This window comes from Serinus canaria, chromosome 4 (assembly GCF_022539315.1).
Source record: "Serinus canaria isolate serCan28SL12 chromosome 4, serCan2020, whole genome shotgun sequence".
NCBI lineage: Eukaryota > Metazoa > Chordata > Aves > Passeriformes > Fringillidae > Serinus > Serinus canaria.
Window position 1 is genome coordinate 48,112,247 of NC_066317.1, and position 18,191 is coordinate 48,130,437.

The 18,191-nt window shown below is 43.5% G+C and overlaps 1 protein-coding gene across 1 annotated transcript; it reads right to left on the reverse strand.

Moving 5' to 3' along the window:
- Positions 1-8,898: 8,898 nt before the first annotated feature.
- UCHL1 (ubiquitin C-terminal hydrolase L1) lies at positions 8,899-13,617 on the reverse strand. The gene is made up of 9 exons (XM_050974076.1): positions 13,542-13,617; positions 13,080-13,477; positions 12,860-12,988; positions 11,870-12,020; positions 10,577-10,662; positions 10,454-10,501; positions 10,011-10,080; positions 9,632-9,690; positions 8,899-9,312 (listed from the first exon to the last, which is right to left on the reverse strand). The coding sequence occupies exons 1-9, from the start codon at positions 13,615-13,617 to the stop codon at positions 9,226-9,228; spliced, it is 1,104 nt and encodes a 367-aa protein (XP_050830033.1). The 3' UTR covers positions 8,899-9,225.
- Positions 13,618-18,191: the final 4,574 nt, after the last annotated feature.

Sequence of the window (18,191 nt, forward strand, 5' to 3'; positions counted from 1 at the left end):
ATGTGCATCTCTTATGTACATAAGGGAAAATAATGAATCTGTGTCCAGTCTGTGGTTTGTTTAGGACTGCACAAGAAAATCTAAACTGTGTGACTGGTTCTGGCCCTCATTGCTGCTAGATCTGCTCTTTTCTCTGGAGAGAGCCTTTTCTTCACCTGTTGCTTCATATTGTATGTGAGGTTATTGCACAGATATAATAAGTATACCTTGGCCTGACTGCTGAAATACTGAAAGGACAAACACTGAGATTTTGCCATAGACATGAAAAATTCTGAGGGACTGGATAAAACATATCAAACTTGTTATTGTTTAATTTCTTAAGAAGCTTTATTGAGCTTATTTCTTGAGAAGCTTTCCAGTAGCATTCTTATGAGAAAAAAAAAAAAAAAAAAAAAAAAAACCAGTGTGAAGGAAGTTGCTCTGTTGGTGGTCGCTGCTGATGATAAGTCCAAAAATCTCCTGTCTGAGAATGAAGGCAGAGACAGCCCACACATGTCTGCATTCTTCAAATACACACAAATATTATCTATTATATTACAGTGTGCAAATAAGCTAAAAATGCATACATTATTTATACAAACTCATGTTACTGCCATGGTAAAAAGTATTTGGGAAAGAAGTTGATCTTGTGAATGCTTATGCTTCAGACTACAGTTACATTGTTGAGATTCCCATTTTCTGCCTTGTTATAATTTATAAACTTTGGATTTCATCCGGGTAAGTCTTCTTACAGCTTAACTGTAATTTCCTGTGCTAAACGGAGTCAGATGAGTGAGGATATGAAATCTTGGAAAAGTATAATCATTCCAAGGAAAGTTGTCCCACTTGATGTAATAAAATTGATATAATCTTGTGAGAAGGACCAGCAGTTTGTTAATTCCCTGTCCAGTCCAGAATGAAAAATACCAAGTGAGGGGCTTCTGCTTGAAAACAAATGGACTTTTGCCCTCCTCATGCGATGAGTTCAGGCTCTGAGTCTAAACAGATGTGGAAATATCATCAAGTGTCTGACTGAGGAAATCACTTCAGCCTATACATAAATTCAGCCATGTGCTAGAGCCTAACTGAAGGCTTGATTTCAGTTGAGATCATGGACTAGCCATGAGCTGAGGAGCTCTGTAAAATCAGATCCCAGGTGCTACACAATACTTAAAAATAAATTCGCTTGTTGCAGCCTAGGAGCTGAATTTAGAGAAAGTATTTGAGAAGGGAACTTTTCCATGCCCCATCAAATCTAATGAACCAAGTGACATTTCCTGACATGCATGTATCAAATGAGTGAGGAACAAAACCAATGCTGCTGTGGAGCTAATGTTTCAAATTTTTGAGCAGCAGTACTTATTTTCTTTTAATTGCACTCACAGGGACTCAAGTGCATTTGTGGATATTGCTTTCAAAAACACCAGCTAAGTTACAGGGTAAAAAAAACCCCACAAATTGTTTGAGGCTGGCAGGAGAAATATCTCAAACTTCAAAAATCAAAGAGATTTTAAGCTAAATTCTTCCTACTCTTTTTTTAGCCTGTCAATGAGTGTGTGGTTCTCAGGCTGCAACATAGCAAGCACATTCCCTGCAGGAAAGACAGACAGCAGTCCCAGGCTCTGCTGGGACCATTCCCTACTACAAGCCTCAGGAGTGATACTCACGAACTGCACACATCCACACTGCAGTTAAACAAAGGATTAAAGTCTGTCACCTGACTGGCATGGATCTCTGCAGCAGCTGTGGCAGACAGACAGACCATAGAAATGAACCAACGTTTGTAAAACACATTGTACAAGGTCCCTGGCTGCTTAACCAGCAGTTTCTCATTGCCCTGAAACACTGCATTTTCACAAAGAGCAACAGTTTTCCTACACCCTCATAGCCCAATCAAGGGCCATGAACATGCATTGGACTGATTCAAACCAAACAGGATTTTGCCATCTTTGGTAAAAATTTGGATGATATTTTATAGGGAAGTTTGTTGTCACTGCTACTAAAACTGATCATTACTAAAACTCAGCAGAGATTACTTTATGACTTCTCAGATGGTGATGAGAGTTGAAAACCAAGTCCCAGTCTGTGTATTTAGGGAAGATCACATTCGTGACAGCACTGGGCTGCATCAAGAACCTGTAACAGCTGCTTTCTGAAGTTGGGAAAAATTAGCCACTCAGCCCCTTTTCTCACATTGTTCAGTAAGAATTGATGCTGAGAAATGTGTTGTTTGTTGGCATGGCCTGACCTTCAGGGCCACTGTTCAGTGAAAGGAGAAAGAATGGTTGGTGAAGTCAGATAAAGTATCGAGCTAGCCAAATAATTATATTCTTCTCTGAACCATCTTGTTCCTTCATCAATACTTCTTCTAGCCATCAGGAATATGGCCACAGCCTTGCCACCTGACTCTTCAGTATGTTGGAAAGCCTGAATACTGAAACCACTCTTCATATAATCATCTGCAATTTAGATTTATGCATCATCCTCAACTCCCTGGTGCTGCTAAACATTTTTGTGGAATGGGAAGGAAAAAAAGAAGGAGAAAGTAGTATTTCTTGAATGTTGAGTTGCAATATAAGTCTACTGGAAAAATATACTCAGGCATTATAAGGGAACTCATGGATTTATGTATCAATACAGATCTCTTTTGCAGACAGACATGAGTTCACCTGATTGTTCTCCAAGTCAGACAAGCTGAGGTTAGTCTAACACTAAGCTTTAGCTAAGTCCAGCTAAGAGGGAGGGTGTATTAGGCCTCAGGCCCAAAGCCAAAGTAGAGTAAATATAAGGACTGTCTCTGCAAAAGAAACAAACAAAAACAAAACAAAACAAAAAAATCAGGGAATCTATGTCTCCATTCCTTACTTGCAAAGTGGGGATAGTTAAGCTGTACTTCTCCCACTCACAACACACTAAGAGTAGAAGCTCTTCTGCTAAGACATCAACATGCATACACGTGAAGACTTTAAAAGAAAATGCAACTCAGTCTGGCCACAGTGCTGTAAGAATTAGTACCTCTTAGAATGGTATTGAGTGTTCCTAAGCAAAGGAATTGACTGCCCTGGTTTTTATGGTACCCTGCTGGAAATGCTAAACTAGCTGAAATACTTTTGCCTAGTCTGGTTCCTCCAACATCACACAGATCTCACTTTTTGTATCTTGCTGCAGGCCTTGCAATGTCATCTAACCATGTCTGAAGCTCATCAAACCAAAAAGTACAGAAGTTTCAAATCAATTCTACAAAGCTCATTTTTTGTTCGATGAGCTTCATCTAGCACTACATTTCTGATGCACAATTACTTAAGGGATTGGGAAACTTCATTGAACAGTCTTATGGTACTGCTGGAAAGATGACAATTGAAAAATGCTCAGGAATTATCTCATTTTTCCACTTCCCCCATCACTCACTGCTCTTTTTCCCCCTAGGGTACCCCTAGGGATGTTGCACGCATCCTCAGGGAGGACTCCTCATACTTCAGTTTCTGATTCATTGACTGTGGAAGTGCTCCCTCAGGTCCTTCTTTGGCCTCTGCCTTCCCCAGCTCTCTGTGAAGTGACACCCCTCCCATCAGGAACAAAACCTGCACCTCCCTCTGGATGCATTGGCTGCTATTCCTGCAGCCATTCTTGTCCTTCCACCCTGGACAGAGAAGAAAACCAGCAGTCAGCAGCATCAGCCTCCAGCTCCTCCTCCAGGGAACAGTTTCCCCACACAAAGCACTTGCAATTTTACTGGGGATTAATTGAGCAAGCTTTGGTCCATTTCCCTGCACTTCTTTTCATCCCATTCACTTTTCTTGTTTTCACATGGTTTTGCAATTTTTCCTCTTTTTTTCTTTTTTTTTTTTATTTAGACTTTGATTTCTTCAATTTCTTCTTTTCTCTCTGTGTTTACCTTCCTTGCCCGATTTCATGATTTGTACTGGAGTAATTTTGGCAAGGCTTGGTCCTTTTCACTGCCCCTCATTTCACTTCAGTCCATTTGGTTGTAGTCACTTCATTTCCAAATTTTCTGGGTCTTTTCAATTGTATTTTTTTTATCATATCTCCTTTCCAGAGCATTTGCTAGATTTTGTTCTCTGATTTCAAGATTTCATTCCCTTTCCTGAAAGGGAAGGGAGTGAAATCTCCACTGATCACTGCTCTAATTTTTCATAGGTAATCTCAGTCAGCTTAACAGAAGCTGGTTGTTAATTTCTGGTCCCTTACACACTTCCAAGGATGGAGATGCTCCCATTTCCCTGACAACTTGTTCCAATATATTATTTTCCCATTAAGAAATATTCTTCTTGTTTCTAAATGTCCTGAATTGAACCTTCCAAGCTGCAATTTGGGGTTTTACTGCCCTTTGACAGACCATCTCCTACTACCAGGACAAAATATGGCTTTGTCATTTTTGTCATCTTTGTAATTGCCCTTGATGTAGTTGTAAGCTACAATTAGACCTTGCCTTAGTCTCCTCCATGCTGGGCTATATATGCTTAGCTCCACCAGTCTCTCATCATAAGCCACATGCTCCCTGCCTCTGTACCTGCTCCTGGACCCTCTCCAGACTCCTCCATATGCTTTTTGGACTGGCTGGGGGGACCCAGAACTGAACCTCTATTCCAGGTGCTACCTCACCAGCGCCAAGGAGTAATGGATGGTAACTTCTCCCCACCTGCTGGTCTTGTCCCTCCCAATACTAACTCTCAGCACAGTATGTGATTTGCCTTACAGGAAGAGCACTCAACATATGGGCTTATATTCAACTTGGCACCTGCCATAACCCCCAGGCTGCAGAAAGGCTGAAACTCAGCCCATCACCTCCCAGCCACAGGGTGTCTCCAGACAGGTGCCAAACTCTGCATCTCACCATGTTGATCTCTATGAGGTTTCTTCTAACCCATCCTCTCATCCCTTGAGGTCCCTTGGCTTCAAAGCATTTGGAATATCATCCTGTACAAACATAAAAAATTACAAAATGCGAGTGATATTTTATGTCCTTTGGTCACAAAGGAACTTTAATGCTGGTACTCTGCTTCTGGCTGCATTTTTCTCAATTTGTGTTTGTTCTCATTTAGTCCACAGCTTCAATGAGCTGAAGTCCTGCATCAGCCTCTTCTTAGCTGCTGGCAGCACTAGGAGAGGGATCCTATGACTTCAAGGTTTATTGCCAGCCTTGTTTGCTCCCAGTGCCCACCACAGGCCCTGCTGTCTTTGCATTAATGTCAAAGAGGATATGAATGTGTCTAGTTCCTTTTTCAGCTAACTGCTTCTCCATCCTAAATATCTGAGATTGATAAACTGGTCTGTGTGTCAAAAGCTGGATGCTGTTGGAGCTAGTCCCACACCTTCCTTACTTCCCCCCAAAAGAATTATATTTAGTATGGAAAGAGTAGTGTATATAGTGCACAGCAGTATATATTGGACAAAAGTTGTGCATTAGCTGCAAGTAAACTGGGGATCTAAGCCAAAGACTATTCACACATGTAAGAGGCTTCACATGTTGCATTATGCCTAACTTTTGATTATGATAAGGAGTGGCTATTTGGCTCTGAAATCAGAAGTTTGCTTAAGCACGTGAATGATCCCGCTGAAAGCAATAGGACCATCTGTGGACTTTAAGATAGTGTCTGGATCTGTATCGGTCCTAAATCAGACTTGTTGCTCTAAGTTTCCCAATGCTGCCATCTACAGAGTAAGTTGACTACAGCTTTCAGGCAGGCAATTAAATGGTTATGAAAATTATAGATTGCACACAGTCAACCCTGGTAGAGCTCTAAATTAGCTCTAAATGTGCATGTCTAAACAGGTAAGCCTGAAATCCTACCTTCAATATTTCTCAAATATTTCCAAGGATAGTTCTATATATTAACTGTTGAATGTCCACCTCTGGAGTCAGCACAAAAACGGCAGGAATCTGTTAATTCAAATCAATTTGCTCAATAGTCACCAGTTTCTTCAAAGTGGGCATAAAACACAGCAGGCTTTGCAAGCTCCTGCCCTTTTCAACAATTTTCACAAGGAATATTTGGAGGTAAATTCAGGAAAAACATGAAGGGCTTTAGATGAGATGTAGAGAGGGTGAAAAGAGTTAATTTACTTAAGAACAACACACAGTAAATCAAGGAAAAGTAACAGTTCAGAATGGAACTACAGCTATAAGAACAAAGAGGAGACAACAAGGAGGGACAAAAAAATGATTCTCACTTCAGACAGATATGCCCAAGAAAAAATACTAAATTATAAGAGCATCTTCTCATGAAAAGTGTTTTGACATACAGCACTCTAAAAAATGACTCTTGTCCTAAACATGTCTGCCAAAGTGTGAAATAATGGGCAAGGATTAAAATTAAAAAACTGGCAAGTAGGTAAAATAAGCTAGAAAATATGAATAAGAAAAAGCATTTCTTTTGAGATTATACATGCCTGATATGGCTTTAAAATACCTTTCTGGATTTCTGCTTATAGCTTATTCAACAGAATTTTAAATACACACTTCTGTGCATTGTGACTTTTTTCTGAATGCAGTAACACATTTGGAACAGTTGCACTGCAATATTGCAACATCTTTCATCTATTCAGCTTACAGATCACCATGCGTGGTTTGAGAGCTCTATCCCAGCTCCCAAGATCTTTGCCATCCCCAGTAACTCATCTTCCTGTTGCTGAAACCCAAGGTGGTTTAAAGTAAAGCCCAGCTGTTTCCTGAGCCCTTGTCATCATTTCTGCAGGGGACAACAGCCTTGGTAGTGGATATTATACATAAGTAGATAGGTAACATTAATTCTTTGGTTTTTCTCTTTATTTCCATCCTTTGAAACTATATTTGGGACCAGAATGTGAGAAAATAAGAAAAGTCTGGCACAAACAACCCTTTCCCTGTTTTTTCATGAGGCCTAAATTAATAAAATGTTGCCTTTTGGTAGATTCTTAACTCAGAAGCTTGAGTAGAATGATAAAAAAAGTTTATGAAACACTGAAATAACTTCAATAGCCCCATTTGTACTGTTAATTAAAACAAAAAGTAAAACAAAATATTGGACTGCTGCAATCACTTAAATATATATAGTAGTATCTCAAAGGCATTTTCAGGTTTCTTCAGCACTGACTCTACACAGGCACAGCCACAGCACATACCCTCAGTAACTGCCCTAAGGGCAAGGAGAGGGTCCTGTGCAGCACTAAAGCTCACTGCCCCAGGTAAGGCACACAGCTCACTTGGCACTTCTGTGCTCCTCCTCCTGTAGCTGGTGTTGTTCACCTTCCACTCTCCCCTGCTCACAGCCCTTGCCTTTCCCCTGCTGCCGGCTGTGTTGCTAAGCAGCCCAGCCACAGGCATGGCTCCGAGCCTGCGCTGCAGCAGAGAGGCCCCAGGAGCCTCTCCCCCCACCCTACAACAACCTCCACTAAGAGGCAGAAGATGATGATGCTGTTGTAGAGGACAATGACACATAACAGATCTTTCCCTAGCCATAGTTTTCACCTTCCTGCTAACAGACACTGAAGGCACTGATATTTAGACTTGGAGTATCTCGAGGTTTAGCAAATCCTTAGACTTCAAATTAAAATGTGTTGCAACCCCTTGCCAGCTTCAGCTATCAGGTAATTACATAAGCAGTAACAAGGCCCAATATAAAACAACTTCAGCCCACAGAGAGCTTTAATAAAAGCTTGAATTACCCTTCTAAGAAGCCCTATGACCACCTATGAGTCTGTTACCCAGCTGTCACTGACATGTTTTATGAAAAATCCTTTACTTAGGATTTTTCCCCTCCTGAGAGCTGAGAGGCCTCAGGAACAAACTATAAACAATTCTTATCTGCTGCTGTGGAATGCAACAGAGGAAATCTATGATTGGCCCCGTCAGACTGTTTGCAATTAAGAGCCTATCACAGTTCACCTGTCCAGCTGGTCTCGGTCTGAGAAGACTTGTTTTGACATTCTTTTCTATTCTTAGCATAGCATGGTAGTGAAATCCTTTCCTCTATTCTTTTAGTATAGTTTTTATATATTATCTATCATATAATAATAAATCAAGCCTTCTGATACATGGAGTCAACTTTCTCGTCTCTTCCCTCATCATGGGACCCCTGTGAACGGGGTAACACCCAGCACTGTATAAAATGGTTGCCAGGGACAGACTGGGACTACATTAGAATAAAGACCCAAGTTTAAGGGTGTTTTATCCTTGCCTACAGCTACCTGAAGTACCAGCAGGGAGCTGCAAGATCAGCAAACAGCAACTAGACTCAGGTAAAAATAGTTTCCACAGGTCATGGTTCATACCAAAGAACATGTATTAGAGATTTAATCTCTTGCTTGAATCCAAAATTTCAATCTGCTATTAGAAATTTATGCAGCGTGGGTTTTCCTTTTTAGGTCATTTTGGATGGGACACATAAGTACAGCCTCTTTAAAGGTCTTCATAACAGAATCACAGTTAGTAAACACACATAGCCTAACCCTGGATTGTGTTCTGCCTCAGCCAGCAGGTTTGGTTTAGCTACAGGTAGGGAAAATACCTGTTCTAATACTGTCTCCTATAAGGAAACATAACACAAACCAACTCACTGGGTATTCTGTGCCTTGTAGCACTAATACAGACCACATTAAGGTGACATTTGAATGGTAATTTAATCACACCATACCGCTCAAAACTAAATGTATTCAGAATGGCAGATTGCAGCTTATGATTTCAGACTGAACTTTACAAAAAGCCTTCCTAGAAGGGTAGTGCAGCATGCAGCACTGCAACATGTTACACAGACCAGTGTCTCTCCATCCTTGAAAGCCCCCAAGACACTAGGAAAAACCAATTGCTACCCTGAGGTTAACTTTTTGCTCAGAGCAAAAAGAAAAGAAGACTTACAGAGGATGCCACACAACTCCTTTTGGAGAAAATTAGTCATCACTTCAGTCCATTTAGTCTTCCAGCAGAACATTTTATTCTCATTAAGGACAAGGAAATATCAACCAACAACTCAATTAACATAACACAGATCAAACAAGCCCTGTTAAGCATTTTCTACTTAACATGTGAAAAAAGAGTCTAAAGATATCTGATGTGTCCAAACCGTTCACATTAAAACTTGAGCTCATCTTTTAGCATAAGCTCAGCTGATGTTGCTTCTGTGTATAGCAAAAGGTGGAAATAATTTAAGTTACCAGAACAGCTGTGTTTAACAAGTACTGAAGCACTGGAGTTTAAACTGCATTTACTGGTGTGCTATTAAACTGCTTTCCTTGCATCTCTTCAGAGTCTTAGGCAGACTTGCAGAAAGCCACAGCAGAAAAACGAACTTCTCCTTTTTCACGTTCTGTAAATTGTCTGCAGATCTTAGCAGAATCCTTGGGGATGAAAAAATACAGCTGCTTAGACTAACCAAATACACTTCCTGCAGAGAACAAGCTTTTGCAGTTCCTCTCTGAGTTCCACCAACTAAGTTACATAATCTTATAGCACCAGCTAATAAATACACTGAACAGGTATCTAGCTCTTAGGGGCAGTACCTTTAGTAGTCATAAACTCAGCAGATTTAAGCTAAGCACAGATTTGTACAGCAAGTAGGTACAGCCACTATACACCACAGGCAGACTTCTCACCTCTTCATAAGGCTTTTTATAAGCCTTGTTTTCAGGGAAACAAGCAGCAAGGGAGAAGACTTACCTTCAACAGCAAGTCATCCGAGCTCGTGCCATGGTTCACAGGAAATGGCATACGGCCATCTGTGAAAGAAATACTTCTGAATTAGCAGGACAAAGCATAGCAGACCCAAACAGGTATACATATGATGACACTGGGGAAGTCAAATTGTCAATAGTCTGAGTGAGATGGAAACAGTGTTTTCAGCTACACCAATGACAATGTGCTTTAGGCCTTCAGTGTAACCACCATCAGTTAAAATCTTCAGATGAAAATACAAATTGTGTTTTGGCTCTGAGAACCTCAGCAAGCAGTTTATTTAGCACAAAGTATCTTGCTTGAGCCCCCAACACTGCTGTGCAGTGTAATGTAAGCCCAGTCCAAACAGTTCATAGCACCTTACCCAATTCATACAGGTGTCCATCCACATTGACAAAAAGGATGAAATGGAAGTTCACACTGTTGTCCTCAACCTTAGGAGATACCATCAGATATATTGTTAGTCTGAAGCTAGTACTGCAAACCCAAATTGTGACTACAGAACAGAGGAAACTTCAACAAGAAAGCAAAGGACTGAAAACTGAAGTTCAGCAGAAGAGGTCTGTGGCAAGACTTTTACAAGGTCAAGCACCAGAAATCCTAATGTAAAATGATATTTTACAACTGGGCCTTGATCCAAATTTTCAATCCATGTTTGAGGAAGAAATCCCAAACAAGCATTCACCCATGAGTCACTCATTTCTCCTTCCCCATGAACTGCAACTGCTATCTGACAGACAAAAAGTAAGTGTTGCTCTGCCACCTTCATTAAACATTTTCCCAAGATTTTATACATTCGCATCTTACCCGACATTGTCCTTCTTGCGCAACAGAGTTGTGGACTTCTTGTATAGCCTTAAGAGAAAGCAGGAACAGGTTACTACATCTTTAAGTGCTGATAATTGTCAGCAGTTTGTGTAGTTCATATACCTTATTATTTGCCAAATGTTTAGCTCTTTCTTCAGGAGACAAATCAGCTGTTTCATCAAGAAACTTCTTCAAGGCAGACCCCTCCTCTGCACAAGATGATCAAACATTTTATTCAGTATAGATAAACATCAGTCATAGTTGAGATGCAGCCCACAGAAATCAATGACAAGTCATTGCATTCAGCTTATCTCCAATATAAGAACTCTATAACTACAACTCAAAGTAAGCTATTAACACAGAAGATATTAGTAACAATCTATACAAACAACCAGAATTGTTTCAGGGAAGAGTGCTTCAGCTAATTCTGGATGCTTATTTTGAAAAATTATTTTCAAATGGGATTTAGCTTTTCTGATTTCCCCACTGCACATTTGGCAGAAATGTTCAGTCCTGTTTTGAAGAAATTCAGGAAAGGTACCAGATGTAAGGACACACAACTAACAGAATATGGGTAGATGAAATTGTCTCACTGCCTGCAAATGAAGGCAGCACTTGCTAACTTTGGTTTGCCAGAATATAAATTAGTGCAGTACTAAGATACACTGAGGTCTAGCACATAAAAGATATGCTGCATCATGGCTTCACTTGTCAAGGGTGTTATTCCAGTGAATCCTTTAGAAGAACAAAGCAAAACTATGTTTAAATGCTCACTATGACTTCCACATGTTTTCTTTTGTATAAAAAGGAATCCCACACCACAGAATGGGTCCGAGTTCTCTTAGAATAATGGTAGCTGTATTTTGCAGATCTAGTCTCTGAACAACAAAAGAACCTTTTTCTACAGTATAGAAACCATCCAAACTATTACCTTGGTAGGAAAAATCTCCTTACAAACCCTTATCTATACAATTTGTCCAGCAAAAAGAAAACTAAAAATGTGTTAGAGTGATTTCTAGGCTGCTCTGAGCACATCGATTTACACTAGACATAAGCAGCATGAAGAACTCCATCTCATCTATTGACATGAAGTTTAATGTCAATAACTGCTTCTGAACACAGTACTTCCTAATTACAGACAGACTTTGGTCAGCGCTGCTAAGTGCCCTTTTCCTCTTTACTTGCTTACTAGGACAATACCTCTGCAGCTGGCAGACAGGAGTCAAGGCACATTTCCTTCTCTGTTTCAGGCAGTCCACATGCCCCTCTCCAAGAGCTGGAAGGTCCGCTTACCAATTGAAACAGTACAGGATGGCTTGACTTGCCTGAAAGCAAGCTGTCTCCCAATAGCTCATACCCATTCAATCTGCTGTCAAAAAAATAGAAACTCCAGCACTTGAGAACATTCATACTCACCAAGTTTCAATTTGTCTTTGTTATTAGCAACTGCATGTATCAGACCAATTGTCCCACAGGAGTTACTGACAGTCTGCTTCAGGAAATACACTTTAGAACTGATCTCCTGGTCCTTTATTTTCTCAGTCTGTTGCTTCCTGAAGTTTTCATGCTGTAAACACATAACTGGTTTAGGCATTTCATCATAGTCCTATCCTTGTAGAGTGCACTGGAAAAGTAAGCTGTTGTGCAGGAGAATCAGTATCAGGACTGCACAAAGATTTACTCAGAAAGTCATCTTTGTGGCACCAGTAAAGCACCATATGCCTAAACTGGATTCAGGCCAACACTTAATGGACTGACTACCTGCATGATTCAGTCATATCGAAAGGCACTCTTCTTAGCTTCTCTATCTGTGCCATACACTGGAAATAGCTTGGGGTGGGAAATAAAATAATGGATAGGCTCTTTTATATCCTCTATCAGTTGCTTCTGTCCATTGAACAAGGCTACTCAGCATGTCTCTACAATAGGCCTTTCAGCATTGCCTTCATGAGCCCCTCCCCATCAGAACAATGTACAAACAACTGCAAAATCCATTGCTATTGTAAAGTTTTAATCCTTCTTTTTAAGAACCTGTTAATTGAATTCGATTTAATCTCATTCACTTTCTTAGCCTCAAACCAATTGATTATATTAAAGAAGTAATGTAGGCCTCTCCAGATCCAATGATTCAGCATGGTAATGGAATTGCTATCCCTCACACTCAAGATCACTCATGTTTTTTTCCCCTCAGTCTGATATACAAAGCAAAATCTCATAGGAACACTGTGATGGAATGAGAGCCCTTGTTTGGTTGCCCATCTCAGCTGAGGCTATTGGGAGGCTGGAACCAAGCACAACACCGTGCGAGTGCCAAGCGCCATCCACGCCCAACCATCTGATGCTTGGGGGATGACAGCCGCACTCCAGACAGCGGCCAGCGCTACCCTGCTGGGAGGGGACACGCACCTGCTCAGTGAGCGGGAACAGCAGAAGCAGCGCGCAAGCCGGGGTCGGCACGGCGCGCAGTGCCTCATCCTCGAAGCCCAGCACGTCCACGAAACGCCAGCCAGGACCCACCCCGAGGCGGGACAGCACCTGCACGGGGCACAGAGAGCGGGTGGCCCGGCCGCGCCACGCCCGTCCCCGCGGGGCGCGGCCGCCCCAGCCCCGCCGCGCCCGGTGACACAGCACAACGCGCGGCCCCGCCGCGCCGCCTGCCGGCCGCGCCCGCCCCGAGGGCGCACGGCCTCAGCGCCGCTCCGCAGGTGCGGCCGCGCCCCGCGGAGCCGCTCCGTGCCCCGTGGGGCGGGATGCCGAGGGACGGAGGGTGGAGCCGCTCCGCGCCCCGGCGGGGCGGGATGCCGAGGGACGGAGAGAGGCGCCGCTCCGTGCCCCGGCGGGGCGGGATGCCGAGGGACGGAGGGAGGCGCCGCTCCGCAGGTGCGGCCGCGCCCCGCGCAGCGGTACCGCCACCGCGGCTGGCGTTCCCCGGCAGGGAGGGATGCCGAGGGATGGAGGGGGAAGGGCCGGCGCCCTTCCGCCCGCGGCGGTCCTCCGGCGGCGGCAACTCACTTTGTTCAGCATCTGGAAGACAATGCGGGGTGGGGTAAGAAAGCGTGAGTGCGGGTAAGACACGACGTCCCTCTACCCGCCCCGCAGCCCCAGCCCTGTCCCCACCGCCCCTCGCGCACCTCGGGGTTGATCTCCATCGGCTGCCAGGCCATGGCTGCAGGGCGGCGGGAGCCGGGAAGAAGGCAGGCTGTGCCCCACGCACGACGATGTCCCCCGCGGCAGTTCCGCTGCCGAGCCGCTGGCGACGCTGGGGCGCGGAGCCGCCCACCCGGCTCTTATATAGGGGCGGGCTGGCCCACTCCGCGCGGCGACGGGGGGAGAGGGAGGAGCAGGACACGGCCGGGGCGGGGGGGCTCGGGGCCGAAGGGCCGCGGGGAGCGGGGCCGGGGCCGGGGGAGCCCGGCCGGGGCTGCGGGGCCGGGTCACGCCACCTCCGCGGGAGCGGGGTGCGGCCGGGGGGGACACCGATCCTCTGACGTTGGCGTGGAGAAAATGCTGGAAGCGGCCGGCAGCGTGGGCAAGCGGCTGGCATCACCCTGGGCAACAGGTTTCTCCTCCACCATCAGCCCAGCCCCTGGGCTCCGCGCATCCCGAAAGCCCATGTCTACATTTGTGTGCCCAGCCGCTCCTAAGCATCAGCCCCTGTTCTGTGTATGTTGCGTAAAGTATACAATGGTTTTGATATTCAACAAAATCATTAAACACTTATTTTTAAATTTCCAGTATCATTAATGTGACATGAAAGTCTTCTGTGTGCTGATTGTATCTCTGCATTTGGACCAACCCCTGAACCAGTCCAGTGAAGCTGGTTAAAAAATAGCGGGCTTTTTATCTTTTATTCATGACCTGACAGTTTCTGCGCACAATGTCTTTGGACTAGAACATGTCTGAACAAGGTAACAAAACCAACCTGCTCAGAATACTAGAGATCACGTGGACTCCCAACAGCTTTTCAGATTTACTGTTTACCAGTAGGTAAACAGCCTGATGGGAGCCTTGTGGATAAGCGAGATGCTTCACAGTTGTCTTTCAAACAATGCAAATACTGAACAAAAGAGTCAGCTGAATGTCTGCAGTCTGTTTGGTTTTGATGACTTTCTTCCTTTGGTTTTTCACTGTGTTTCAGAATGATTTGGGCCCCAGCACAGCAAAATTTCTAAGTGCCTGCCTCATTTCAAGCACATTTAAATTAACTTTAGATCTATTGCACCGTGATTTAGTGGAGAATCATTCACATCAGGTGGTTGCACACGTGTGTTTTTGAATTGAGACTTACTCATCAACATTACTCAGTTTACCATGAAATCCTTGGGAAAAAAGCCTAGAGTTAATATTTGAAATATGGCCATAAAAGGTTCAAGATGATGTCTCACACTAGCTCTACATATAACAAGACCAAGTGAAGAAAAAACAGGATAGCAAGGCAGGCTTTGTATTTTGTGGCCAAAGCTGGGATGTTTCCAGACAGGATAAGGCCTTGAGCAACCTTGTCTGATTTTTTAGCTGATCGTGCCTGGAGCAGGAGGTTGGTCTACAGATATCCTGAGAACCCTTCCTGAAGTACCCCATGATCCTGTGATTTAGCCTATGACAGTAAAGAGATAAGAAGTACACACTGTTCAAAACCAAAGATTTCTGGGGAGGACGGGGGAAAGTTTCACAGTAAATCACAGTACCATTTATTTCTGCTTTTTTCCCCCTTTACTGTAGCTGAAAACAGTCTTTGATGCCTATAAGCAAGTCAAAATTGGCCCAAAATATTAATTCTATATATGGTATCTTTGACTATCTTTCCTTTTATGATGAACTCTTAATGCACTGTAAGATGCAAGGATATCAAAGCAACTCGAATGAACAAGTCCAACGCTAATGGTCTCTGACAGATATGTAGGAGAGCCTGCATGCAGCTCCTCTGAGAGGATAGCAAAACACTCATCTTGAAGTCTACAAAAGAGAAGGCTCAAAAAGGCGAGAAAATCCTATTTCTGAATTGTGCAGCAGCAAATGGTGGTTATGACTTCAGCCTGCCTCAGCAATGGCAGTGCTTAGATCTCTAGGTTAGCCATCCCTGGGATGGCTCCTGTGTCTAGGCTGTTGAGGGAGACTGCAAACAGTTGTGCAAGTGTAATTTCAGGCTCTGCATGCCATGAACAGCATGCAGGAAGTGATAGCAGAACTGTTTCTGTGGAAGCATCTGTCAAATCTATCAATACACTAATTTTAAAATAAACAGTAAGTGTAACAATATCAAACTTCTAAAACTGCTACTGTTGCATAAAGATGCCTCCAGAAAGACACATAAGTGAGTGCTGTGTCTTATGCAGTCCCCATCCGCCTCATTGCAAAGATGAAGGAAGCCTCTAGACCATTTTTCTTCAGAGAAGAAGATAGATGTGCCTAACACATTTAATCCAATTCATTCCCATTACTGCAATAAAATTAATACTCACCTGGAAAAGTGACTGGACATACTTGTGAACTTTCTGCACTATCCAAATGTAATAATACAGGGTGGTGTTCAACCCTGTTCAGGTTTTACTCAGATCTAGAATCTAGAAATCTAGAAACTGTGGATAGAGGAACCTTTGCTACATGTATGATCTTTTGACAGATTGCTTTCTCTTAGATATAGGACTTGGTGTCAGTATTTACCTTTTCACCATATTCCAGTTGAAGGTTTGCATAAGATCTAGACCTGTAATTAAGGCCTGTTTCTGAGTTCAGAGGATCTCCAAACAAAAGTACCTACAACAAATAGGGTAGTAAAGGAGGCAAAGCTGGCCTTAGATAATGCAGAGCTCCCAAAATGGAAGCTGAGGCTGTATACTATTCTTTAGAAAACAATTTTCCTACTGTCCTGCCAAAATCCAAGCCCTGAGGCTGTCCAAGTCCACATCTTCTGCAGTGTCCTCACCTGCCTAGCAAACATCTTCATTTTCTTATAATGACTCTCTTCCCTAAAGAAGGTTTCCAAACCCATTCCTGGAAACCTCCTAATTCCCTACTCCCTGCCTTCAAAACAATCATTGTCCATAGCTGGCTGCCCAGGCAGCAGGATGCAGGTACATGGCTGTGCAGGTACTGGAGCCACAGGATTTACTACATATCACCATTCTCCTGGTGACTGCATTTACCCTTCTGTAAGCAGAAGGTGTTTGAGAGAACTGTGCTGACTTACTGTAAGTACCTCCATTGGCTTTGGGGGTAAATTCTGCAGTTAGCTCAGTTTTACCATAGCAGTGTGCTAGACAGGGATTGACTTATGGATGGAGCAATGCTGATGCAGGGCCGTGCTCCCTTTGGCATGCCTCCTGCTGTGACAGTGGCTCTGAAGCTGGAAACTCTGTGGGTCTCAACCCTAGCTCTAATGGCAGCTCTAGGCAGAAGCTGTGGCCCAGAGAGAAAGGTGTGGAGGGAACAAATGTGTCCCTGGAATGGTAGGATTGTGCTGCTCTAAATCCTAACCCTAACCCAGATCCACAACACAGCATTATGACAGGCGCTATGGAGAAAACAAATTTCATCCCAGCCAGAACCTGTACACTGTGTCACAAGGTATCAAACATAAAACATGTATGAGGCCACTGCAATGACAGTGGGTGTCAGAGATCTGTGTAAGGCTGTAACATCTCCCCTTCTCTTCTGGTAAATTGTCTGGAGCACTGCAGCAATTCCTGCATGAGAGTGCCCCAGCCTTTAATTAGAAGATCGGAGGGATCAATAGGCCAAGCAATTGAGTGCTTTTATAGAGGGTCCATGAAAGATTTGAGCGGGAAGAGAGACATCTGTTTCTTTCTGAATTGCATCTAGGTTAATTTAAATACTTATGTGAGGAGTCTTGATGACTGCAAGTCATGCAGCCCAGCATGTGGGGAAGTCTAAGTCCAGTCGCTACTCAGCACCTGGCTGTCAGCTTCTGCTCTCCAGATCCATGGGCCAGGAGCTCTGGGCTGAAACATCTCAGCTGTCAAGCAGGAGACTTGCAAATGAAAGAAGTTCAAAACAGCCTAGAGCTGAGTTGGGAATGGGGAAAAAAGAGCCCCAAGTCTTGCTTTACTTAATGTAAAGATTGGAAAATTTATGTTCCTGTATTCCCTTGTCCACAAGAAGCAAATGTTTTGTCTAGGAAATGGAATAATTAAGGGCTTCTGAGGTGGAGACATACTGAAGGATGTGAACTCTGGGTCTGACCTGAGATGAAGACCAGCTGGAGAGAGGTAACAGAAGCAATGCAGATAACAGCATCAGGCTGATGAAGGTGGCTGCTCTGCCAAGGACTGCCTTTTTGTGTATTGACTGCTAGCAGTGACTCTGCAATTGCTCTGAACTACAGCCAAGTGCACCAGCAGGTAAAGAACTGTTCTACAGAATGCAAGAGCTCTTCTGGAAGTCTGTAGGTGGAAGTGTTAAACTGCTGAAATGTAGCTTTGAAGGCTTGCCTTGAGAGTCTTAGTTCTAAAGAGTGCAGACATGGTTTCCTTGATTTCAGACCTGTCTGGCAGGATGCTGATAATTCTTCACTAAATTCCTCTGAAAAATTGCATCCACCAAACAATGGTGGTGTCTATCAGAAGCACAGCAACAGTATGCTTTGTTTCACAGTAGAAGTAGGACAGAGAGTGACTTCTTCCTCTTTTCACAAAGAAAGGTAGGAGGGACATCATTGTTGACAAGGGTCTCTTAGTTTCCAATGAAATGATAACACTATCTAGTTATGAAAGATGAA